Source organism: Littorina saxatilis, linkage group LG9 (assembly GCF_037325665.1).
Source record: "Littorina saxatilis isolate snail1 linkage group LG9, US_GU_Lsax_2.0, whole genome shotgun sequence".
NCBI classification, from domain to species: Eukaryota; Metazoa; Mollusca; class Gastropoda; order Littorinimorpha; family Littorinidae; genus Littorina; species Littorina saxatilis.
In genome coordinates this window covers 4,224,449-4,249,649 of record NC_090253.1, presented here as the reverse complement: position 1 = coordinate 4,249,649, position 25,201 = coordinate 4,224,449, and the positions used below count along the sequence as shown (strand labels likewise).

The 25,201-nt window shown below is 44.4% G+C and overlaps 2 protein-coding genes and 1 long non-coding RNA gene across 4 annotated transcripts in view; 2 read left to right on the top strand and 1 right to left on the bottom strand.

Annotated features, from left to right (window-relative positions):
• LOC138975097 (protein unc-93 homolog A-like) overlaps positions 1–8,872 on the top strand; it is an 11,271-nt gene extending 2,399 nt beyond the window's left edge. For both annotated transcript variants that reach the window (XM_070347747.1, XM_070347748.1), the window contains exons 2-5: positions 3,786–4,521; positions 5,310–5,518; positions 6,397–6,664; positions 7,009–8,872. In XM_070347747.1, the coding sequence (XP_070203848.1) occupies positions 3,849–4,521; positions 5,310–5,518; positions 6,397–6,664; positions 7,009–7,454 (1,596 nt within the window). In that variant the 5' untranslated portion in view covers positions 3,786–3,848 and the 3' untranslated portion in view covers positions 7,455–8,872. The remainder of the gene's footprint in view (positions 1–3,785; positions 4,522–5,309; positions 5,519–6,396; positions 6,665–7,008) is intronic.
• Positions 8,873–10,106: 1,234 nt separating this feature from the next.
• On the bottom strand, positions 10,107–13,434 carry LOC138975098 (uncharacterized). The gene is made up of 3 exons (XR_011458507.1): positions 13,295–13,434; positions 12,349–12,458; positions 10,107–10,712 (listed from the first exon to the last, which is right to left on the bottom strand). It is a non-coding gene; the product is annotated as an uncharacterized lncRNA (long non-coding RNA).
• Positions 13,435–17,202: 3,768 nt separating this feature from the next.
• On the top strand, positions 17,203–25,067 carry LOC138975096 (ribonuclease P/MRP protein subunit POP5-like). The gene is made up of 5 exons (XM_070347745.1): positions 17,203–17,682; positions 20,549–20,694; positions 23,039–23,176; positions 24,201–24,284; positions 24,774–25,067. The coding sequence occupies exons 1-5, from the start codon at positions 17,663–17,665 to the stop codon at positions 24,893–24,895; spliced, it is 510 nt and encodes a 169-aa protein (XP_070203846.1). The 5' UTR covers positions 17,203–17,662; the 3' UTR covers positions 24,896–25,067.
• The last annotated feature ends 134 nt before the right edge of the window (positions 25,068–25,201 follow it).

Sequence of the window (25,201 nt, the reverse complement as noted above, 5' to 3'; positions counted from 1 at the left end):
ATATGACTCCCCTCACCGTCAAGACCCCATACATAATATGACTCCCCTCACCGCTAAGACCCCATACATAATATGACTCCCCTCACCGTCAAGACCCCATACATAATATGACTCCCCTCACCGTCAAGACCCCATACATAATATGACTCCCCTCACCGTCAAGACCAAATACATAATATGACTCCCCTCACCGTTAAGACCCTATTTTCTCAGATTTTCTGTTCAAAACCCGCTATAAATGCCCCCCCCCCCCACCCCCCATTTTTGTAAGACTGAATCCTCTTTTCAAAGACATGATTTTCGCGAATTTTCGCAGTCTTTTAATTTATTTACTTTTTACACACACACACACACGCACGCACACACACACACACACACACACACACACACACACACACACACACAACACACACACACACACACACACACGCCCACATACATACTATTAATGTATTACACGCATGGTTATTTAAAGTTACCAACAATAAACAACTAGTACCACTCATTCACAATGTAGATTTTATGATTAATATGTGTAGCTAGCATTATACATGTTGTTTCCCTCGGGTTCCCCTGTATTCGCTAGTTTGTCTTTTCCCTGAGTGCATAATATTTATTCATACACCTAGTTCCGGCATTTTTGAAAACATGGGTGCAGACATGTGTTGTAAACTTCTTCTTCTTTTGCGTTCGTGGGCTGAAACTCCCACGTACACTCGTGGGTTGTTTTTTTTGCACGAGTGGAATTTTACGTGTATGACCGTTTTTTACCCCGCCATTTAGGCAGCCATACGCCGTTTTCGGAGGAAGCATGCTGGGTATTTTCGTGTTTCTATAACCCACCGAACTCTGACATGGATTACAGGATCTTTTTCGTGCGCACTTGGTCTTGTGCTTGCGTGTACACACGGGGGTGTTCGGACACCGAGGAGAGTCTGCACACAAAGTTGACTCTGAGAAATAAATCTCTCGCCGAACGTGGGGACGAACTCACGCTGACAGCGGCCAACTGGATACAAATCCAGCGCGCTACCGACTGAGCTACATCCCCGCTCTGTTGTAAACTACATTAAGTGTTATTCAGTGATATAAATTATTGCAGATCTCCTACACCCCCCCCCCCCCCCCCCCCCCCCCCCCTAAGCATTCAGACTACATTTGTACCCCCCTCTTTCGCAACACCCCTAACCCCACTTTGATTTAAGACTCCCCCCCCCCCCCCTCCCCCTCCCTTTATAAGATCTTGCCTTTCTGCTTTGTTGTGCATAACCTTTTTTATAATAACCGTCACTGGAAAAAAAATCGTTTTCACGGGGTTGTGTGGGAAGCACTGTATTGGCAAAAAAAAAAAAATGCTTTGGTTACGGTTTCATGGCCAAAAAAAATAGGGTAGGTAGGTCGATTAAACTTTTTTTTTTGTTTTTTTGTTTTTTGTTGGAAACTTTCAGTTTCAACGAAGGCAAAGATCGTACTTTCGCTGCTCCCATCAGTACATCAAATGCAGATTTTTGCTTCGTTTTCTGCACTTCTTCTGCAGCTAGTTCGTCCGCTTCACTGCCATCAGGAGTCAAACGAACACACTTGAAGTGAAGTGATTTGATGTGGAAACTTTCCAAGTTTTCGAGAGTCATGCCAAAGTCCAGTTCGAAAGAGTCTTCGGGCTCGGCACTTATTTTCGTCGACCCAACACATTTTATCCCGAACAGTTTGCCGTCCAAAGTTGGATGAAAATCATGAAAAATGTCCACCAAGGTTGCACTCTTCGAGTACCGACTTATCAGTCGTGTTTGTTCGATATGAACGCACTTTCCGAATACGATTGCAAATGCAGACGACATCTTTTTACGTTCGCGCAACGAACGAACGCACGAGACTGACTTCCCTTGGATATGGGAGTTGTAAAAAGCGGAGTGGTGTCCCTTGTCGGGCTTGTTGTTGTCTGCTCGCCGGCGATCGATGTTTTCTCTGTGCCGTGGTGTTGTCGTTTTCGGTGGGTTTTTGTGTGTGTGTGTGTTTTTTTTTTGTGTATGTATGTGTTTGGTTCATTTTATTTTTAGCTTTAGGACCCAAAAAAAAGTTTAGGGTCGGCCCAAAAAGTTAGGGTCGGTCGGGAAACCGTAACCAAAGCATTTTTTTTTTTTGGCCTCTCAACTGCCATGTTGATCTGATGGGGCTTTTTTCTTGGCCAGCTGTCACTTGATTTATGACGGTTTTCATTTTCCATTGCACGATTAGCCCGTTCTGTCGTTATGAGTGGGAAGTGATGGCTTGAAACGACCCACTGTCACTTCAGTGTCGATTCGTTCTGTCGTTATGAGTGGGAAGTGATGGCTTGAAACGACCCACTGTCACTTCAGTGTCGATTCGTTCTGTCGTTATGAGTGGGAAGTGATGGCTTGAAACGACCCACTGTCACTTCAGTGTCGATTCGTTCTGTCGTTATGAGTGGGAAGTGATGGCTTGAAACGACCCACTGTCACTTCAGTGTCGATTCGTTCTGTCGTTATGAGTGGGAAGTGATGGCTTGAAACGACCCACTGTCACTTCAGTGTCGATTCGTTCTGTCGTTATGAGTGGGAAGTGATGGCTTGAAACGACCCACTGTCACTTCAGTGTCGATTCGTTCTGTCGTTATGAGTGGGAAGTGATGGCTTGAAACGACCCATTGTCACTTCAGTGTCGATTCGTTCTGTCGTTATGAGTGGGAAGTGATGGCTTGAAACGACCCATTGTCACTTCAGTGTCGATTCGTTCTGTCGTTATGAGTGGGAAGTGATGGCTTGAAACGACCCATTGTCACTTCAGTGTCGATTCGTTCTGCTGTATTTTTGTTGTTGTTTAAAAAATAATAAAAATTCTGATTAACATTTTCTGATATTTTTTTTTGTTTGTTTAAAAGGCTCAAAACTTTTTGCTATACACACACTCTCATCTTTACGTACCACCCCAAGTCCTCTTAAAGTATGGATTGCTTCAGCAGCAGCATATGTTACAATCCTAGTTTTCTAGCCGCAGTCGTTATATATATATATCACTTGCGCTTGCACGCTTTGTCATAAATCAAATATGGTGTTCAGCTCCTTTCCTTCGAAATTTGTCTGCTGAATATGGAGGCAGAATCAATTTCATCGAGAGAAATCTGAATGTTTTTACCTTTTATTGTTTGTGGTATCGTTGGTACGTATAACGGAATTCTTCGTTGCAAATGTCAAGCAAATAGCAAGTGGAAAAGGTTTCGCTTTGATGCAGATTTCAAGTGGACAAGTGTCAAGCAAGCTATGAGGAAAACTGTGCATGTTATGTCTAGTTTGGAGAGCGTCGGGCTTGCGTGCATTTTCTTGGCAAAATCGTTTGTGTGACCAGTGATTTGTGTCATCAGTTAGGTCATGATTCGGCCGGTCCATATTTCAGAGGTGAGGGAAATATAAGGGAAAAGGAAATGAATAGCAAAGAGGAGGGGGAAGAGAAGAAGGAGGAGAGAGAGAGAGAGAGAGAGAGAGAGAGAGAGAGAGAGAGAGAGAGAGAGAGAGAGAGAGAGAGAGAGAGAGAGAGAAAGAGAGAGAGAAATAGATAGAGAAAGAGAAAGAGAGAGAGAAAGAGAAAGAGAGATAGAGAGAGAAAGAGAGAGAGAAAGAATGAGAGAGAGAGAGAGAGAGAGAGAGAGAGAGAGAGAGGGGTCTTTGAAATGCGTGTGATTTTTTTCTTCAGTTTATTGCCCCCACTTTGGCAAAGCACGATGCACTGAACACAATTTCTGTAACTGTTGCCTTTTTCTCTGTTGCCAGGTGAACACAACGGAATCATCCATCACCGCAAAAGAGAGGACACAACACCCCCCACCCAACATCATGGACACAGTCTCCGGAACACCGGAGTACCACGCCACCACCAAGAGACCGACCAGGGACACAGTGGTGGCCGCCATTTCCTTTCTCTTTGTCTTCACCGCTTTCCAGGCCCTGCAGAACCTGCAGAGTAGTCTGCACCAGCAGCAAGGGTTGGGAGTGGCCTCCCTTGCCGCTCTCTACGCCACCTCCTTTTTGACCAGTTTCTTCACGCCCGCCATCGTGTACAACCTCGGGGTCAAGGTCACGATCTTGCTGGCCTGGATGGCTCACTGTGTCTACGTGGCGTGTAACTTTTACCCGTCATGGCTGACGCTGATACCGGGGTCTGTGTTGCTGGGGGTTGTCACGTGTCCGCTGTGGACCTCCATGAACACTTACCTCTCAGCTCTAGCCAGGGTTTACGTCGAGCAGGGCTTGGTTATGAGCCCCAAAAGACTGATGACGGTTCACGCCGCTTTCAGCAAACTCAACGGCCTGTTCCATTTCATCTTCAACGCCAGTCAGCTGAGCGGCAACCTCTTCTCTTCCATCATCCTCTTCCAGTCCTCCTACGCACCAGCCCCTGTGACGACATATCCGATGACGTCACATTGCGGGGCGGGGTACTGCCCGCTGGAAGGGGAGGGTCCCCGGTTGCCTCCGCCGCAAACCTACATTATCTACATTTTGCTTGGTATGTTCTAATCTTTCCAGCATTCATTTATTCCTTCATCGATTTTTTAGTTGAATTAATTTATTAGTTTGTTTTTTCGCTCATTCATCCGTTCGTTCGTTCTGTTGTTGTGTCTGTTGTTGTGTCTGTTGTTGTGTCTGTTGTTGTGTCTGTTGTTGTGTCTGTTGTTTTCTTCATTGCTGCGCCCGTCTGAAGCCTTGAGGCCAGGATTAGGGTTAGGGTTATTAGGGTTAGGGTTATTAGGGTTAGGGTTATTAGGGTTAGGGTTTAACTATGAAATGACGAATTCTTGTTTTAGTTATTGAGGAATGTGTGACCCTCCACAACGGAATAAGTCGCATGTCACCTTTGCATGATTTTCATATTTTTACATGTTTATAAAGAGTTTTTTATGCTCTATCCAGTGGTGAAAACCGTTTTAGAAAAGAGCAAAAACTCTTTGAGTTATAAGCCAGTTACTAGGGTGACCCTCACTCTGTTATCAGACACTCCCCGGACTTATATTAAGCCCAGCGCAGAACCGCGCGAGGTGACATGCGACTCATTTCGTGGTGGAGGGTCACATATGTAGTCACTAAGTTAACGCATCTTATAAGTGACTGCGCTTATGAAGAATTGGAGATCTGGTGCATATGTTAAATCGGGCTTTTGGCAAAATAAAGACAAAACACAACATTAACAAAAACTGTTTTCTTCCCTTGAGGCTCCATGCTGCTTTCGTGGTTTACTTTTACCTTTCAGTCTCAACTATTCTGCGTCATTTAAATTGGCATTATTCTATTTTTCAGGTGTGTTCTTGCTGTTCGATCTTCTGGGTTTGGGTATCACGTGGCGCTTTTTGCCCAATCTGGATCAGCCACGCTACACGGGGCGGGAAGTTTTGAGAAAGCTGCGCTCCTATTGGACAGCCTTCAGCCAACCGAAATTATTCATGCTTATTCCAGTCTTCCTTAGTCGTGGCATGAATTTTTCTCTTCACGTCAGTCTCTTTACTGAGGTAAGATTTTGCGTGTGTGTATTCATTATTGTTGTTTAATATGTAGGTGGTATTGGTAATTTGTTGTAATTTTGCCAAGGACAGTCTTGTTTACGTATGCACATGATTAAGCTGACCACCTTGCGGTGTATTTTCCTCATGTATTTGTTAAGAGTCAAACCTATGAGCATTGACAGGGTCTTCAAAGGGCAAGTTATTGTCGTGCATTTCAATGTAGTTGCCTCCCTTGACCAAACATCATCTCGAGATGTGATATTTTAATGCTGTCAGAACTATCCGAGGGAGATTACTAAACCACACGTAGTAATGAAATCATTTTCTGAGTTACTTTTTTCATTTCATACAAGCGGGTTTTTTTCGTTCAGAGATAAAAAAAAATTTAAAATAAAAAATAGAATAAAAAAAAGTTGAAGCAATAGAAGGATCATCCGTTTGAAATCAACAGCTCGGCTAATTCGTTTTTTCAATTTCCAGGCCTAGGCTAGCTGCACCCTTGGAATACGTATAACTGGTAACGTCATGATGATGTGGGGACTGAGAAACATGTTTTCAAACTTTGCCGTTAGGAAACAGGAATGAAAAAAGAATCTTCTGTCTCAAAATCAAAAACTCGGCTATTTCCAGGCCTACGTTAGCTGCGCCATTTGGATACGTATAACTGGTAACACCATGACGACGTGGGGACTAAGCAACATGTTGACAAACTTTGCCGTTCAGAAACTGGAATAATTAAAAATTTGACGTTCGGAAACAGGAAGAATCCCATTTAATTTACATACTTTAATAGACAAAAAAGTGTTGTTATTGTTATTGTTACTAAAGGAATGATCTTCTGTCTCAAAATCAACAACTGTGCTAACTCGTTCTTCAATTTCCAGGCCTACGTGAGCTGCGCCTTGGGAATACGCATGGTTGGCTACGTCATGGCGGCGTGGGGACTCAGCTCTATGTTGTCGGCGGGGTTGCTAGGCTACGCGGCACGCTTCACTGGACGCCGCTTCCTGTTTGGCGTGGGCTTCGTCGTGGACACGGCCATCTTGTTGGTGTACCTGTGGTGGCGACCCCACTCCGGCAGCATGGCGGTCTTCTTCTGTCTGGCGGCCGTCATGGGGCTTGTGGATGGCATCATGAGCGTTCAGTGTGAGGGTGAGTATATTTTTTCTTCTTCGTGGCTTTATTGTCCCTACGCTGGGAAATGCGGGTCACTTCCTCTTAGTGGACGGCACGTGCAGCAACATAGTTGCGTTACCCTAGTGTTTCGGTGTTTATTTGTAATCAGTTACCTCTTTAATTGAGCCTGAAGTCGAAATTGCAAAGCCTGTTTATCGAAAACTCAAAAGCTATGTGCGGCGGTCTTCTTAAAGTCGACTTGGCCCAATGAATACAGGGCATCGTGTAAACTTCTCACAGTGCTGCCCCTGCCTTCAGGACTAGTTTTTCCTTGTTTTTTTCAAGCTAAACCTGGTTGTGTTGTTTTTTCTCACTTTCAGCACTCGTGGCAGTCCTCTTCCCCGCCACAGTGGATTCTGCCTTCAGCGTCAGCGGCACGTGGCACTCGCTCGCCATCTCCTCCTCCTTCCTCCTCGCCAAGTTCCTCTGCCCCGCCAACCGGATATACGTGGCCCTCGGCCTTGTGGGAACGGCGTTGCTAGGTTACGTGGTCGTGGAGGTCTCCCATTGGCGGAGCCTCAAGGCCTTCGACAGAGACGAGCACGCGTACGCTTTGGTGCACAGCGCCGAGCCCATGGACGAGAGGGAGGATATGTTTGAAGAAACTGTGTTCAGCAGAGACGTTCGAGCGATAAACAAAAATGAGAGAAATGGTGGTGGAGACTCACGTGTGGTCGGGAATGGTGACGTCAGCAGTGATGTTATGAAAGCTGTGGAAAATGGTGCTGATAAGGAAATAGAAGAAGAATCTGTATTCATGAGATGATCTCTTGCATTCACACTTTGGTGCACAACGCCAAACCCATGACTGAGGGGGACGAACATTTTGAAAAAACTGGGTTCAGTAGAGATGTAAGAAAGAAATGTGAATGATGGTGGTAGCGATCCTGACCTCAGGTCAAAATGAGTTCGGCTCATTCTCTCCCTGACAGGATGCCTTGAGTTTCCTTGTCTGGCAAGGAAACCGATTTTTTTTTTTAACATATTTAGAGCTTTTTGTAATGTATTATTGATATAAGCAGATTCGCGATCGTCGATAATGATTTTTCATGGTGTTGTGTAATTTTTAAATTACAAAGGAATTGATTTGTAAGACAGTTTCAAGGGAGCTATTGTTGCAAACTACTCTAAATATGGCAAAAGTGTCACGTGATAATCAACCGTTTGGTTTCGGCGTTTGCTGAAGCAGACGATTTGTTCTGTTGTGATGCAACCATATATTACGGTCTCCTTCCGGCAGCAGTCCAAAAATTTCGACTTGTTTTGACCTTAGAACGATGTCTTTATCATAACTGTGAAGAACAGAACGGAGATCACTGTCGAAGTCGGTCAATCTGCAATCATTTTCGTCTCGCGAACACTGATCTCAAATTTAGATCAGCGCTAGCGAAAAACATATGGGAGATAACTCTGTAGTTCTTGTTTTGATAGATTCGCGTAGGACTAGAGCATCCGGTCAGAGGGACTTAAAGCGATAGCGTGGAGCGATGATGGTCAGAATGGGTGGTAGCGAGTGGTCGTGAATGCTAAACCCGGTAGAAACACTACAGTGGGGAATGATACGATCAGCGAGAAGGTTGTGAAATCTGTGGAGAATGATGAGGACGCTGAGTAGTTAAAGAAACAACATCACAATAACTAGGAGTTTGTAAACAGAGAATCAGTGTCCAGAGACTGACTGGGCTGTCGTGTGTGTGTGTGCGTGTGTGCGTGTGTGTGTCTGTGCGTACGTGTGTTCGCGTGTGTGTGTGTGCGTGTGCGTATGTGTGTGTGTGTGTGTGCGTACCGTGTGCTCGCGCACGCGCGCGTGTGTGTGTGTGTGCACGTGTGTGTATGTGTGTGTGTGTGTGTGTGTGATGGTTGTGGTTGTGTTCATAATCACATAAGCTGATTTTGCTTTTGTATATTTTAGTAGGTTTTAAGGCTTCGAGGAAGGGCCCTGAATAATCTTCTTCACTGTCACGTTTCTACTTTTTTTTTTATTTTTTTTTTTTAGGTTAGAATCTTTAGTTTTCCTTTATGCTCTATCGTCAACAACCATTAAACAAAACTCTGCATAATGCGAAAGTATTGAAAACATCAACATAAAATCCCTGTTTCTATGCAGTGCTACTTGTGGATGGCTTCAGAATGTTCTTATTGTTTGTCATTGTGAATTTAAAGGCACATTCCTTTTCGTGTAAACATTTCGGCTCCTCGTTTCTATCTGGCCTGGCTTTTTCATGAGATAAAACCTTCCCTCTACTTGGTCGCATGCCAAAACGCAACAGTCAAGCAACAGTCTGTGTGATCTATGTCACCCCCCGCGGGTTAGGGGGAAGAATTTACCCGATGCTCCCCAGCATGTCGTAAGAGGCGACTAACGGATTTTGTTTCTCCTTTTACCCTTGTTAAGTGTTTCTTGTATAGAAAATAGTCAATGTTTGTAAAGATTTTAGTCAAGCAGTATGTAAGAAATGTTAAGTCCTTTGTACTGGAAACTTGCCTTCTCCCAGTAAGGTCATAAATTATTATTGTACTACGTTGCAAGCCCCTGGAGCAATTTTTTTATCAGTGCTTTTTTGAACAAGAAACAATTAACAAGTGGCTCTATCCCATCCCCCCCCCCCCCCCCCCCCCCTTTCCCCGTCGCGATATAACCTTGAACGGTTGAAAACGACGTTAAACACCAAATAAAGAAAGAAAGAAAGTTGTATGAGTGAGAAATAATGACGTCAGCCAAACGCATCTATCAGTGTGTGTGTGTGTGTGTGTGTGTGTGTGTGTGTGTGTGTGTGTGTGTGTGTGTGTGTGTGTGTGTGTGTGTGTGTGTGTGTGTGTTTTATTTTTGCAATTCAATATCGTACTTGATTATCATTCATTACAAAAGTTAGCTCAAAACCTGCGTGATCTTGACCCCAGTTTGGAACATTTCCATTTCTACACATCTTCTACAGCGATGCATTTGTTTTTCTAATTATTACGGTTGCTTAGCATATCTGAACTTAAAAGACAACCAGCATTGCATGAATTAAGTTTGTTTTTGAAGTTGAAAAGCAGCATTGGGGTGTGCACGTTAAAGATCCCACGATTGACAAAAGGGTCTTTCCTGGCAAAATTGTATAGGCGTAGATAAAAATGTCCACCAAAATACCCGTGTGACCTGGAATAATAGGCTGTGAAAGGTGGATGCAGCGCCTGAAGGCAGTCGATCTACTGGCCGATGTGAATGCGTGATATATTGTGTAAAAAATTCCATCTCACACGGCATTAATAGGTAACATGCGCCTTGAGTCGCCTTGTGTGGTGAGATACGTGCGCGATATAAATCCTCGTAAATAAATAAATAAATAAATAAAATGAAACAGAGGGACCTCCAAATGATACAAGCATCGTAAAATGTACCACATACACACTCTTATCTTCAAAAACAAGGCGGTTTAAAGCGACCATGGTGTTTATTTCTCATCCTTCAAGGCGGTTTAAAGCGACCATGGTGTTTATTTCTCTTCCTTCAAGGCGGTTTAAAACGACCATGGTGTTTATTTCTCCTCCTTCAAGGCGGTTTAAAACGACCATGGTGTTTATTTCTCCTCCTTCAAGGCGGTTTAAAACGACCATGGTGTTTATTTCTCCTCCTTCAAGGCGGTTTAAAACGACCGTAGTGTTTATTTCTCCTCCTTCAAGGCGGTTTAAAACGACCATGGTGTTTATTTCTCCTCCTTTAAGCCGGTCCTTAATTGAGCCTGAAGTCGACTTCGCGAAGTCAGTTTTTTTTCTCCGAAAACACAATGTTAAAGCTTCGTGCGGCCAGCTTCGCGGAGTATACTTCCCGTAGCCGACTTCGCCCAGTTAAGGACGGGCTTTACATAAACACATCCATCTTATTGTTGTTGTGCGGCAGACTTAAAAAAGACGTTTCCGGCACAGGGACAGGGGGGGCAGCAACAGACGCAAGACTGCAGTCTCTTGGTCAGGCGGGGGGAGCTGGGGTCAGCTTCGCGTTTCTCTGTCCCATGTGGACCCCTCTCTTCCTCCTCGTCCACTGCAGAAAAAAGGATAAAAACTGGATCAGAACACTCAGTGAACATCGTATCCAGATACACCCTCTAACATTCCTCATGCAGGGGACTTACCACCGACTTTACGGCGACTTTTGGGTCATTAATTTGTCGCTTCTTAAAAACAATTGAAAGACTTTGATAATCAGTGAACACAGTATCCTGATACACCCTGTAAAAGTCCTTGTACAGGGGACTTACCACCGACTTTATGTCGACTTCTGGCCAATTTTTGTCGCTACTTTATGAAAAAAAGAATAAAAGCAGAAACATAACAATAAGTGTGCACCGTAACCAGATAAACCCTGTCCTCGTATAGGGGAGTTACCACCGACTTTATGTCGACTTCTGGCCAATTGTCGCTACTTTATGAGAAAAAAAGATTAAAAGTAGAAACATAACAATAAGTGTGCATCGTAACCAGATAAACCCTGTCCTCGTATAGGGGAGTTACCACCGACTTTAAATCGAATTCTGAGCCATTTTTGTCATTTCTGAATACAAGATTGAAAGTAGAAAAATTAGAATAATGTACACTGGGCCGAGAGATTAACCCTGTACAAGTTCTTGTATAGGGTTCTTACCATCGACTTTTGGTAAATTTTTGTCGCTACTTTATCCAAAAAAAGATTAAAAGTAGAAACATAACAATAATTAAGCACCCTAACCAGATAAACCCCGTCCTCGTATAGGGGACGTACCACCGACTTTCTGTCGACTTCTGGGTTATTTTTGTCGCCACAAGATCGTTGGAAAGATAACAGTACCATATTTCCTGTGACTTCTCTTGTTTGACGAGCGCCCACATTCTCAGGTAAAATATACCAAAAGGTTGCCCCGCAAGTCGTAGAAAAGTCGAGCAGTACTGCACTGGTGTGAAAATCAGCCAGACGGTTTACATGGACAACTTCTGGACGATCAATTGTTCGTCGAAAACAAAAAGCCGGTTGAAAATCATATTTATGAGGTCACGTGAATGAGGTCACGTAAAGGAGGTCACGTCAGTCTCGAAACAATCCAGTCTTCAGTCGGCTGTTCTATCTTAGTCGCGGGATTTCTTCAGTGAATATTTTGGTCGGAATTAGCCGTTAACAAAACAGTTATTTCTAATATACTAACTGTTAGCAAATGATAAGATCTATGTTTACCGGCTCATGTTGATATCTATTTTCTCGACATGTTTTCATCTTCCTCTAAAGCTAGGAACTTGATTATTCGCTACGACAATGTGTTGCCCACTACCAAGCTATTCAAACACACTCAAATTCAGCTCAGTCAGCCCACAAACACAATGTATCTGAGTGCGTACAGAAGGACAAAGAAAAACAGGAATAGTGAGACCTCTGCAACCCCCATTAACGTACTCTAGATAAGACAAAAAAGATTAAAGTTTACTTGTTTCCATTACTCTTTCTCCTATAGACAGAGGTAAAATATCTGTGATTCTTCTTCAAGCCGAACATCCGTCAACAAAGGCCACAGAGCAAAATGTAGCGTTGCCAGCACTGACGAAAAATTAGACCTACATTTGGCGCTCGCCAATGTTAGCCTTTGAATGCTTATCCAAGATCGTTTTGCCTACTTCAATTATATCAACAAAACGAAAAAAGTCGAACCAACCCTCCATGGGCGAAGCCAAGGTCACGGACACCAAGTTCAAGGTCATGAAGACAGCAAAAAGCAATAAGGTTTGACGTTTCATCGTGGTTTGTTCAGCTAACGACTTCCTGCTGAAGCAAAAGTGTAAAGAGATTAACATTAAAACCTGTCTGTAACTATTGTATTATATGACTTCGCTTTTCAGTCAAAGAAAAAGATAACAAAGAAGACCAAGAAAAAGAAAATATCAAGAACACAAATTAAGGGAATCTTGTTTTGAGTATCTTTTTTTCAAGCCTACTCAGAGCGTACGATCTTACGCCAACTCAGTGCCCCTCCTTCCTCTCACAAACTAATGACACACGCGTATGCACATTCACATACACACACACACACATACACACACACACACACACACGCGCGCGCGCGCATACGCACGCACACATACACGCGCGCGCGCACACGCACACGCACACACACACACACACACACACACACACACACACACACACACACACACAGAGAAAGAGACACTAAGAGAGAGAGAGAGGCAGAGACCTGGACATACAAACACACACACAGACACACACACACACAGACACACACACACACACACAGAAAAAGAGATAGAAAGATACTGAAGGAGAGAGAGAGAGGGAGAGAGAGAGAGAGAGAAAGAGAGAGAGAGAGAGAGAGAGAGAGAGAGAGAGAGAGAGAGAATTGAATTGAACTTTATTTAACAAGGATTAAGATTTAAGGCTACGCCTTTTCTTACAATCTGTCCTTGGGACGCATAGACACACAATTATATAATTTTAAAAAAAAAAGAGAGAGAGAGAGGCAGAGACCTGGACAGACAAACAAACTGACGGACAGACAGACAGACAGACAGACAAATAGACAAACACTCAGAAAGACAAACAGAAAGCCGGAGACAGAGACAAATACTCTGTATACACATCCTCACCTCCGAGTTCAACAATCAGCGGCTGTCCAGTAAGTGACATGCCGGATCCTGTTAGCGCGAGACTTTATCAGCATTGGTGTGCCGGATGCAAATAGCAGAAAAAAAACATACTCATCAGCAGTCAAACTGTCACCTCAAGTATTCTGGTTAAAAAAAAAATGTCACCTCAATTATTCTGGTTAAAAAAAAATATTCTAAAATTCATAGCGATGGCCGAAGGAAAGGCTCCCGTATTTAAAGGAACAGTAAGCCTCCCGTAAACCATCACAGATACTGTCAGGCTTTTACACACAGTACAAACACCCTTTCATTTAAACACTCACCGCTTGAGAACATCCTAGGTGTCCTCCGTAAAGAGCGAGCAATTTTCAAAGAATTTTTTGTGTGCGTGGTTTATCTTACCCCTGAGCCATCGTGAACCCGTGTGATCCAGTTTCCTTTTTTTCACAATGTAGTCGTCAGTTTGTGATTTCCAATGCGACTCGCTGTAAGTTTATCTGCAATAGCACGTTATTATGTACCTCTGAATCTAAACGCACCAAACGGCTGTGATTCACACGAACTCTAGTGATGGCTTTTGACTGTTCAGAGGAACTGGCGATAGGCATCGTCGTCTGCTACGAGAACCACGACCTTGTGTGACCCTGCTTCCGGGCTTTTCTTTTTTCAAACTTTCAAAACTTCGAATTGTGCTGATCTTGTCTTGATGAAAAAAGAATTCTTTTATGATTTAAGAATGTTTGTGTAACAAGCTGTCAATTTATTATTAGATTTTAAAAGTTAGGTCTAGCGCCAAAACGCACCGTCCGATTGTGTAATTCTTTGAAAATTGCTCGCTCTTTACGTAAGGCACCTAGGATGTTTAAAAGCGGTGAGTGTGTAAATGAAAGGGTGTCTGTACTGTGTGTAAAAGCCTGACAGTATCTGTGATGGTTTACGGGAGGCGTACTGTGCCTTTGAGATGAAGCACGAGTTGTTAAAGCGATACTATAGATCTGACCGTTTTGTTGGGAGGGGGGGGGGGGGGGGTCCTTGGGAATTTGAAGAACCTGAGCAATCTGGGGAATCCACTGTACCATAATCTAGACGCACACGGCACGATTTGCTTGAGAACGCACCACAAGTATGGTACTAAATTAAATCAAAGTGAGTGAATGAGCTTTAGGGCGCTGTTTCTCTCGGTTGTTGCAAATACAAAGTGGTCGAGAAGCGCCGCCTGGTGGGAAGACGACTAACGCCCTCTATGACGTGGCCGCCTAGTAAGAAGCATCACGTACACAAACAAGGGACATAACTCAATGCAAGTAACCCAAACCAATCATCACAAAGAGTGCTCTTTCTTTGCTAATTCCACAACATTTAAAATATTCTGAAACACTTTGTTTTGGAAAGTGAAGGCAGTGCTCCTGCTCGGTAGCATTATTTGTAACGCGGAATCTTTTTGTTGTATCATGAAGATTTGAACATGTTCAGCACTGATTGGCTGCATTTTGATTTTGCAACTTCTCAGTCTTCTTCCGATCTTGCTTCTCCTGATATTTCTGTTTCTGTATGTTTGTTTGTTTGTTATTTTCTTTCGTCTTCTTTCTTTCTTTCTTTCTTCTACTATGTTTCATTTTCAAACAAGTTATTGTTTGGGAAAATACTTCCCCAACCGACAGGGAGTCCATTACACTCATTTAAAGTTCACTATATGTTCTCACGCGTTGTTTTTTTTGTGGGCGAGTGTTTAAAATGACAGTCAAGTTCGCATCCTGAATCACACCTTTGCTCATTAATAAATCAGAGTCGTTGAACTTATAGGAGAGGGGATACAAACTGCGACACAAATATACATGGCATCTGTTGTATCAAAAAGATACCTTCGACACCTTCCATCCCGTTTGCACGAGCGTATTCACTGCCGCAGATGTGTCAAGGCTTTTCTACGGGCCTAAAGCCTGTCCTTAACTTGGGGAAGTCCATTGCGCGAAGTATACATCGCTGAAATATTCCAACGCAGTACACTAAACAGGCAGATTGTTGATTTGTAATGTATGTGCAAGTGGAAAAATGTAAAATTCTGTGTTAGTTTACGTGATTGTGTGCTAGGGAAAGAATTAATGTATATGTTTAAAGTGAAGCGTCATATATATCAATTGAGAGCAAACCGTGAACATTCATTAAAGGCACAGAACGAGCTTATTTTTTTCACGCCAAAACTTTCATTGGACCTCGCAGGGTGACAAAGTATTATCGCTTGATCAACATCCGGTAGCCCACATCCCACCCCCCACCCCACCCAGCCCCCTCTTCCCATCCCCTCTCCCCACCCCCTCTCCCCATCCCCCCACTTCCTAACTGATACATGTACAGTGAGCCGGGAATTTATTAGTTGACGATGGTTTATAGGTTAGTAGAGCCGTGAGAGATGCGAACATAAACACGCACACACGCACACACACACACACACACACGCGCACACACACACACACACACACACACGCGCACGCACGCACGCACGCACACACACGCACGCACGCACGCACGCACACGCACACACACACACACACACACGCGCGCGCACGCACGCACGCACACACACGCACACACACCGGCACACACACACACACACACACACACACACACACACACAGGCACACACACATTAAAGGTAACAAAATTAAGTCCCAGATGTGCGTGGTTTTGACCCCAGGTGTGCGTGGCTGCCCGGCCCTGACCTACTTTCCCAGAGACCTGTTGCAAGGCCTGGAACAGCTGCGTGAGGTGCTGGCGGATAACTTGGCTTGAAGCTGTACTCCCCCGTCACTCTCCCCACCGGCTTCAACGTGGCGGACTGCTGGGCGCCGAGTGACGAGGTGTCGTGCTGTGACAACCTACTGCGTTCCCACATCCACCGCGTCTTCCTGGCGTCCTTCTCTTTGGCGGGGTTGTAGCTCAGTTGGTAGCGCGCTAGCTTTGTAGCCAGTTGGTCGCTATGCAGCGTGGGTTCGATCCCCACGTTCGGCGAGAGATTCACCCTTCAGCCGGGTTCGCTTCAGCAAGAAGAGCGGGGCCCTGGCTTGAGACTTAGTGTGGGCTGTGGTGTTGGCCCTCGATCATCCCGCTTCAAGTCTGCCTGGGGTTTCTACAGTCTCAACGGAATCTGCATGCCGCTGCCAATCACCAGGAACGAGTTTCCCGGTAACAGCTGCTCCTTTCGTCTCATCGTCTTCAACTTCGTGCTGTTCATGCTGATCGCTGTGGGCCAGCTCCTCGTCTACCTGTCTGTGCAGAAAAACTCTGCAGCACTGATCCGACAACGACACGAAGCGGTCCAGCAAGGACCAGAGGCTGGCGCGACGACTCATCACCGTCGCCATGTCGGACCGTTCTCTGCTGGTTCCCCATCGGACTGTTGGGCATCGTCACGGACGGTCCGCTGCACGGTCAGCCTGTCTCTGGCGAAGGTCAACGTGGCCATGGCCATCACTGAGTCTTCGTGCTGCCCAGAGTCAACTCGGCCATCAACCCCTTCCTCTACACAGTGACGGAATAGACTACTGGAGAAGGAGAAAGAGAAACGACTGATGGAACTGCTCAAAGCGCTGCCAAACAACAGGTTGCACTGTGAACAAGTAAATCCGTGTTTCGCGCTTGGGCCCGCCGCATCGAATCTTTTGCATCTGCGTAAACCGGAAGGGCACAGTCCTTCTCATGTAACCGGATTCGGCTGAATTTGTCAGGAGTGTCCAGGCTGGCTATAACATGGTCATCTCAGAGGCCATCTCTCTACTTGAACACATACCCAAAATCAACAGCCTACTGCTTCCTGTGCCCGGGATGGGAACAATTTGTCGTGTGCCGGTTTGAGTCAGTGTGTGTTTGTGTGTAGTATGTGCGTGTGCCGCGTGACTCAGTGAGTGCAGTGTGTGCCGTGTGTGTGTGTGTGAACCATATGAACCAGTGTGTGTGTGTGTGAGCCACGGTGTGTGTGTCAGTGTGTGCCACGGTATCAGTGTGTCTGTGTGTGGGTATATGTGCGTGTGCGTCACAGTGCATGAGTGTGTCAGTGTAGTGCCGCGGGCGGCCGCCGGCCACGCCGCTGACGGTGTCGGTGCGGCCACGGCGGTACCGTCGCGGGTGTGTGTGTGTCATGGTCTGCGGCAGTGCAGTGTGTGTGTGTGTGTCTGTGAGAACATGTGCCCGCGCCCGTGAGCCGAGTCGTTGCGGTCTGGACAACGTTTGACCGGATCGGCGCGCTATCAGACAGAAGAAAAAACCTTGGGTATTCCGGGCAGACGGTCATTTAACGAGCAGGAACTGTAACTCCGACCAACTAACTCTAACCTTCGTTAGTTGTCTCCCCTCACGCACAAAACCGGCAACATGGTTCGCTTGAAACACAGGTAAAGTTTCTTAGAGTTCATCACTGGTAGCACAGTTCCTGATTGACTCGATGTATGAATCAACTTATCAATCACGTAGTGTTACAACAGTCAGGGCAATTTGCATACCGTGATCGCTGTAAGAAATGACACAAGTCTGTCGAACACATTTTGTGCTCGCTCTCCGCTAAGGCCAAAAAAAATAATTGGTGTGGTTACGGTAACATAGCCAAAAAAAATAGGGTAGGAAGGTAGGCAATCGAAACAAAGCAGAGAACTACAGGCCAGTCTCCCTTACCTCAGTCTGTTGCAAAATACTGGAGCACATTATCTGCCGCCACCTCCTGACCCACATGGAAAAGCACAGCATCCTCACCAACAACAACCATGGCTTCCGAAGCGGATACTCCTGTGAAACCCAGCTCCTAACTACCATGCACGACATCATGAAGTCCCATGACGCTGGTAGACAAGTTGATGTGGCAATCCTGGATTTTAGTAAGGCCTTTGATACCGTGCCCCATGGGAGGCTACTGAGCAAACTCCACCACTATGGAGTTAGGGGTCCGGTCCACCAGTGGATAACTTGCTTCCTCACCCAACGCAGTATGAGGGTGGTCCTGGAGGGTACGGAGTCCGAGGAAGTGACAGTCATGTCAGGGGTCCCACAGGGCACAGTGCTCGGCCCTTTGCTGTTCCTGTGCCACATCAATGACCTACCACAGTCTGTGAAATCAACGGTACGACTTTTCGCAGACGACTGCCTACTATACAGAGAGATACGCACCTTCCAGGACCACCTTACTCTCCAAGAGGACCTCAGACAACTGGAGCAGTGGGCACATAAATGGGGGATGAAATTCAACGCAAAGAAGTGCTACATCCTTAGTTCAAAGCCCACTTCCAACTTCTTCTACAACCTTGATGGAACAATCCTCAAGCAAGTTGACAAGAGCCCCTATCTCGGTGTCCAAATCTCATCCGACCTAAAGTGGTCACCACATGTGACGACCACCAGCAACAGAGCATCATCAACTCTTGGATTCCTCCGCCGAAATCTACGGAACTGCCCACAGACCTGCAGACGCACAGCATACATTGCCCTGGTACGATCAACCCTAGAGTATGCTGCAGTTGTATGGGATCCCCACCTGAAGCAAGACATCGAACGGCTGGAGCGCGTACAACACAGAGCAGCCAGGTTCATCACCAAGGACTATAAGTCTAGAGAGCCTGGCTCTGTCACCAAGATGCTAAAGGACCTCGAGCTCACAACACTCCAAGAACGACGGCGCCAACATAGACTCACAACACTGTTCAAAATATCCACAGGGCAGATACCAGCACTCCCCCCCGAAAACTTCATCACCCCTGCAAAACAGACCCGCAGGAGGGTGAAGCCAACACAGTTTAGCGACTACAGTTCCAACAATGTGATCGAGAGGCAGGCCATCAACAACTCTAAAGGCCTAATCATACCACACTGCCGAACTGAACTGTTCAGACACTCATTTTTTGTAAAGACAGCTCAGGAGTGGAACCATCTAAGCGAGGAGGTGATAGGCTGCACATCAGCAAAAGGCTTTTCTACTGCCGTAGGAAACCTCCCTCCTCCCCCCTCCTCTTTTTAGGCCGCTGCGCCCACCAGTCCCGTCGCATATATAGCCAACTTGGCTCCTGCGACGTACTATACCAGAACCAGAACTTTTTTTTTTTTTTTTACTTTTTTTTCTATTGTGTACAAATTAAACCTACTTGACAGGGAAATAAGTGTGCGACACGGGCGCTTTCGCTTTCATTGCATTTTCTGCACTCGTTTACCTGTTTTTGGGGGTATTTTTTTGACAAATGTAATAAAAAGTTAAAGGGTCGGCCCCAAAAAATAGGGTAGGTCGGGTTACCGTAACCACACCTATTTTTTTTTTAGGCCTAAACGACTACCACACGTATGGTGTTTTTCAATCTATGAAGAAGCATTGGCTTGCCTGAACATGGAAAATAATTTCACTTAATGTACGGAATTTCATACATCTGTGTGTGTGTGTGTGTGTGTGTGTGTGTGTGTGTGTGTGTGTAGTCTACGTGCTGTTCATGCTTTTGTTTGTTTGTTTGTTTGCTTAACGCCCAGCCGACCACGAAGGGCCATATCAAGGCGGTGCTGCTTTGACATATAACGTGCGCCACACACAAGACAGAAGTCGCAGCACAGGCTTCATGTCTCACCCAGTCACATTATTCTGACACCGGACCAACCAGTCCTAGCACTAACCCCATAATGCCAGACGCCAGGCGGAGCAGCCATGCACTAGATTGCCAATTTTAAAGTCTTAGGTATGACCCGGCCGGGGTTCGAACCCACGACCTCCCGATCACGGGGCGGACACCTTACCACTAGGCCAACCGTTCCGGTCTGCTGTTCATGCAGGCGAAGATCTTCTAAATGTGTTTTTTGAACATTTGTCCCCCTCAAACAAATTCCGATGGGACATAGTCGAAGGCAAGAAGCGCCAAAGAGGCCTGTGCGCATTTTGACCAAAGATGCAAAATAGTGCAATATGGTGCCATCTGAGAATTAGCCGCTATATCGTGTTATCTCTGTATATGTATGTGTGTGCGTGTATATGTGTGTGTGTGTAATCCGATGTAAAGTGTACATTTGCTGGCGCAGTGGAACGTAATCTCAATGCGCCCTTTGACAGACTGACGCAAATTGTGATGGGACATTTTCAGATTTAATGCGCCAATGGCTCACTTGTAAATGAAACCCTGTGTATTATGACCAAATCTAGTATCTTAATGGGTGGTTGTTATTGACATGTTCAACTGCAACTGTATCTGCCAGCAGTTGCAGTAGGTGTTTCACAACATATATATTTTCTTTCTTCAGATATTTTCTGGCAGAAATCATCTTTCCAGACGGACGTCGACTGCAACGGAACATAAAGAGCAACGATGTTTACTTCAGTGTGAGAGAAGCGTTGCATGCTGCATACGGAGACTATGGTATTGGAGTACTTAAGTCATCTTTGATGGGTGAGTTTAAGGCACAAAAAAAAAAAGTCTGTTTACGGTAACATAGGCCCCAAAAATAGGGTCGGTAGGTCGGGAATTTTTTTTCCTTTTTTTTTCCCAAAAAAACATATTTTTACGTTATTTTGCCAAAAAAACGAGATTTTTTTTTTTTTTCCCAAATGCCAAAAAAAAAGTCTAGGGTCGCGCGAAAAAACTAGGGTCGGTCGGGATACCGTAAACAGACTTTTTTTTTTTGTGCCTAATAAACGAATTCCGCAAATAACTTTGCATAGGTTGTGAAAGAGTGAATACTTTTGACTTAAGTGAGGCAAGCTTTGTACACATGCTCTTTGTCCATGTGTTTCAAACACACTTGTTGCTAGTGACTGGCCTATAAATGTCACGTGGGAAAGTTTGACTCACTAAAAGTAAAAGCAAGAGTATTCACTCTTTCTTTTTTTTTTTTTTGCCAAGCACATCATTGTGGGGCTTTTAATCAATAACATGCATCCGTCTACAATTTATCATCATTCATCCATCAACATTTATAATAGATATGTTTGGCAAGTATACACAACACACAGCATTTGGACATAACAGACAGATGGACATATAGCATACGTATTCACTCTTTCTGTTTCATAACCCATACAAACCCGACAGTTATTTCCGTACATCATCTGTTCACTTGATGATACCAACCCTACACATGTTCTTTGTTTCTTTGTTTGCTTAGGCCAAAAAAAAAATTTGTCTGTTTAGGGTAACATGACCAAAAAAAGTAGGGTCGGTAGGTAGGTAAATTTTTTTGTTTTTTTTTTTTGGTAAATGCTATGTTGGCTGAACATTCACTTCTTATATTTGATGAATACATGTTTCAAAACTAACGTATAAATAAAACAGAGAGAAAGGGAGAGAAAGAAACGCCAAATGTCTCTTTTTAGCATTTTTACCTCTTTTTTTTTGAAATCAAAAAAAAGTTTTTGGGTCGGCGCCAAATCGATAGGGTCGGTCGGGTTACCCTAAACAGACAATTTTTTTTTTTTGGCCTTAACGCCCAGCCGACCACGAAGGGCCATATCAGGGCGGTGCTGCTTTGACATATAACGTGCGCCACACACAAGACAGAAGTCGCAGCACAGGCTTCATGTCTCACCCAGTCACATTATTCTGACACCGGACCAACCAGTCCTAGCACTAACCCCATAATGCCAGACGCCAGGCGGAGCAGCCACTAGATTGCCAATTTTAAAGTCTTAGGTATGACCCGGCCGGGGTTCGAACCCATGACCTCCCGATCACGGGGCGGACGCCTTTACCACTAGGCCAACCTACACATGTTGTTTGGGTTGTGTGTATATATATATATATATAGTTGTTATTTGTTCATGAATAATATTTTAAATAGATCTTCATGGGACATTTCCGCATGTTTGTTTGGTGCTGATTGCACCGCGGTTGTTGTTGCCATTGTCTGTGTTATAACTATAGTACTGTACTACTGTTTGAGGTGTTTTGTTATGTAATGGTTGTGGGCTGTTGTGGTTGTTATAATTGTTGTGGGGTTTTTTTGTGGTTTTTTTTTTAAAATCATGGAAGAAAGCTGTTCCCAACAAATCGTCCACAGATCACTCTCACGCTTTTGCAATTAATTAACGTTAATAATTACATGTGTGTAAAACTAAAAGTACTAAAACTGTAAGAATTGTCTGGATTTGAGTGTTGCTAAAACTCGAAAGTCCTTGCACATACTGTAGATAATCAGGATTATCCTACATACGTGAGATAATAATCGTTCAAATCACACGTGTGTATATCATGTAAATGAGGTCATGTCAAGCAAGTCTGGCAGGGACCAGTTTTTCCACTGCTTATGATGCCAAAGTCACCGAGACAAACGTCATTATAGAAAAAAAATTGCGCTCGCTAAATCCCCTCGATGAATTTTTAGAACTAATAGTAATACGTCAAGCCACACTTTCAGAGTGACGTTGCTATGCTTTGACGTAATAGATTGCACGAGGCTTTAGAAGAGGTCGAGGTTCCAAAACAAGCGTCTTCAATTTAGCTGCCTCGACTGCACGACTTTTTGAGTAAAATACACGTAAGTACAGTATGTAGAATAAACAGAATACTACATGGCTTGCTGTGTCGTACCAGATTTACACTCGTTGCTTTTTCAAATAGTGAACAGCTCGCTTTCACTCGCAGTTCAATATATTTTTTTTTTTTAAATCGTGTAAATCTGGTACGACACAGCAAGCCATGTAGTATTCTCTATTTATGTCATGCGTAAATCTATGAAAGGGTTAATTTGATGATTTTGAAGCTTTTGTTTCAACTGATCATCATTTTTTTGTTCCAGTGAAGTACCTGAACAAGGACACCCACATGGTGATTGTCCGAGCAAAACGAGACTTCTATCGACTCGCACAGGCAGCCTTGACCTTTGTGAAAAAGATCGGAGAGCATGATGCTTTCCTCAACACCCTACACATAGGAGGTGAGAAAAAATGTTACTCGCCCTGCCTGAAACATAAAATGTTGAGTATTAATATACCATACAGCTAAAATGCCTAAATAATAATGAAGATCCATCATTTAAGCAGTCGTAGTCAGATTACGGGGAATGTATGCAAGGTGTTTGTTAAAGCCATATGTACTCGATGACTATACACGCTAATTGCTTTACCAACAGCTGGAGACATGCTAAATTAAGTTCCCTGCAAAATATTGTGGTCTAGGACCCCTTCAATGCTGAGATATGTTAATTTTCATTTTGATCTGGATCGTCCTATTTATAGATTTGCCAACAGAGGTAGCGTTGACGCAAGGGAAATAACTCCGCGTCTTTGTTTACATCCAAAGTTTTTGAGACTCTAAAACAAGCTGTAATGCATGTATATGGTCCGCGCATGGCGACATATCGTCATTACATGGTCTTATGGTGCGTTTGACATCGATTATGGGCAAACTACACTTTGTAAACACGGGAGCGCGTACATATGCCTTTAATGTGTGCTTCTATCACACACTAAACTCTGACATGGATTACAGTACCTTTTTTTGTGTACTACTACTTGGTCTTGCGCTTGTGTGTACAGACGGAGGGGGGGGGGGGGGGGGGTGTGTGTGGTAAGTGTACTTGCTAATTAGCTGATTACCACACATGCAATGATAAACACAAAAATGCTCTGTAACACTGTTAATTAATTGAAACAAGGTAAGTAGGGGGAAGGTTCGTTGCTTTTGGCAAACTCTTCTGCATTGAGAGTCCCCCTTCTGTTCATCAGCATGTGTTTTCAGTGCTGTCAGTCAATCACACTAGCTGACGAAAACTATAAAATAATGAAATTAGAAAATGGAAATGGAATGAAACAACCGTCTTGTGTAGCACAAATTTGTCTTCAGCTAAACAAGTCGATGTCCAGTTTTACCTGACTTGTGTCTTGAAGGGCTATTTTTAGCACAGGTGAGAGATGACATGCTGGGCTATTCAAACTGGGTCATTGTCTATGTGTCTCCAGGAACAATCAGAGCGTGCCAGAAGTTTTTGATTCGTCATCATCGCCAGCATCTCCCACTCTTGTACCAGGAATGTGACACACAAGGTATGTTTCATTTTATTTCCTTCATTTACGAAGATGAAAGTCTCGTATTCTTTTCAATGCTTGTTATTCTCTCCAGTGCCAGGAGAAAAACTCTCACTCTATTTCACGTCGTATGCCTTTCGAGCACTTATTTCCCTTTGTTTATCAGATCTTGATTTATGTACTATACTCTCCCCACCTGTCCCAAGATAGACCAAATGATCCTTCTTCTTCTGCGTTCCTGGCCTTGTTGGATTTATAGTACATGTACTATGAACCTCCCCCTCCCCCCCCCCCCCCCCCCCCCCCACCCCCTTTTAAGACCCCCTAATTTAAGACTTCCTCTTTTTTTAGTCCACGCTTTTTCAGATGTTCTGTTCATAACCTCTGTAAATTTACCTCCAATTTAAGACTTCCTCTTTTTTTAGTCCTGATTTTCTCAAGTTAATTCAAGGTTCCCTGTGGTTTGCACTATATAACCTATTATTATAATGTTATGTGTGTGTGCAGAAGAGAGAGACAACGTGCAACTAATGTTGCTGTCATCGTGTGTCGACATGGAAACCTTCAGTAAAAAGACTGAGGAGAAGGAACGTTCCCTCTCAGAGATTGCCGGAGAAAGTTTAACTTGAAAGTCAAGTGCTGTTATAAGTGTGGCAGCAGCTTGTGGGAGGGTGGGTGTGTGTGTTGTATGGGTGTGTGAGTTGTAACAGAAGAGACGGAATGCTCGTTCTCAGAGATTGCCGGAGAAAGTTTGTCTTGAAAGTCAAGTGCTGTCATAAGTGTGGTAGCAGCTTGTGTGGGTGGGTGGGTGTGTGTGTTGTATGGGTGGGTGTGTGTGTTGTATGGGTGTGTGAGTTGTAACAGAAGAGACGGAATGCTCGTTCTCAGAGATTGCCGGAGAAGGTTTAACTTGAAAGTCAAGTGCTGTTGCAAGT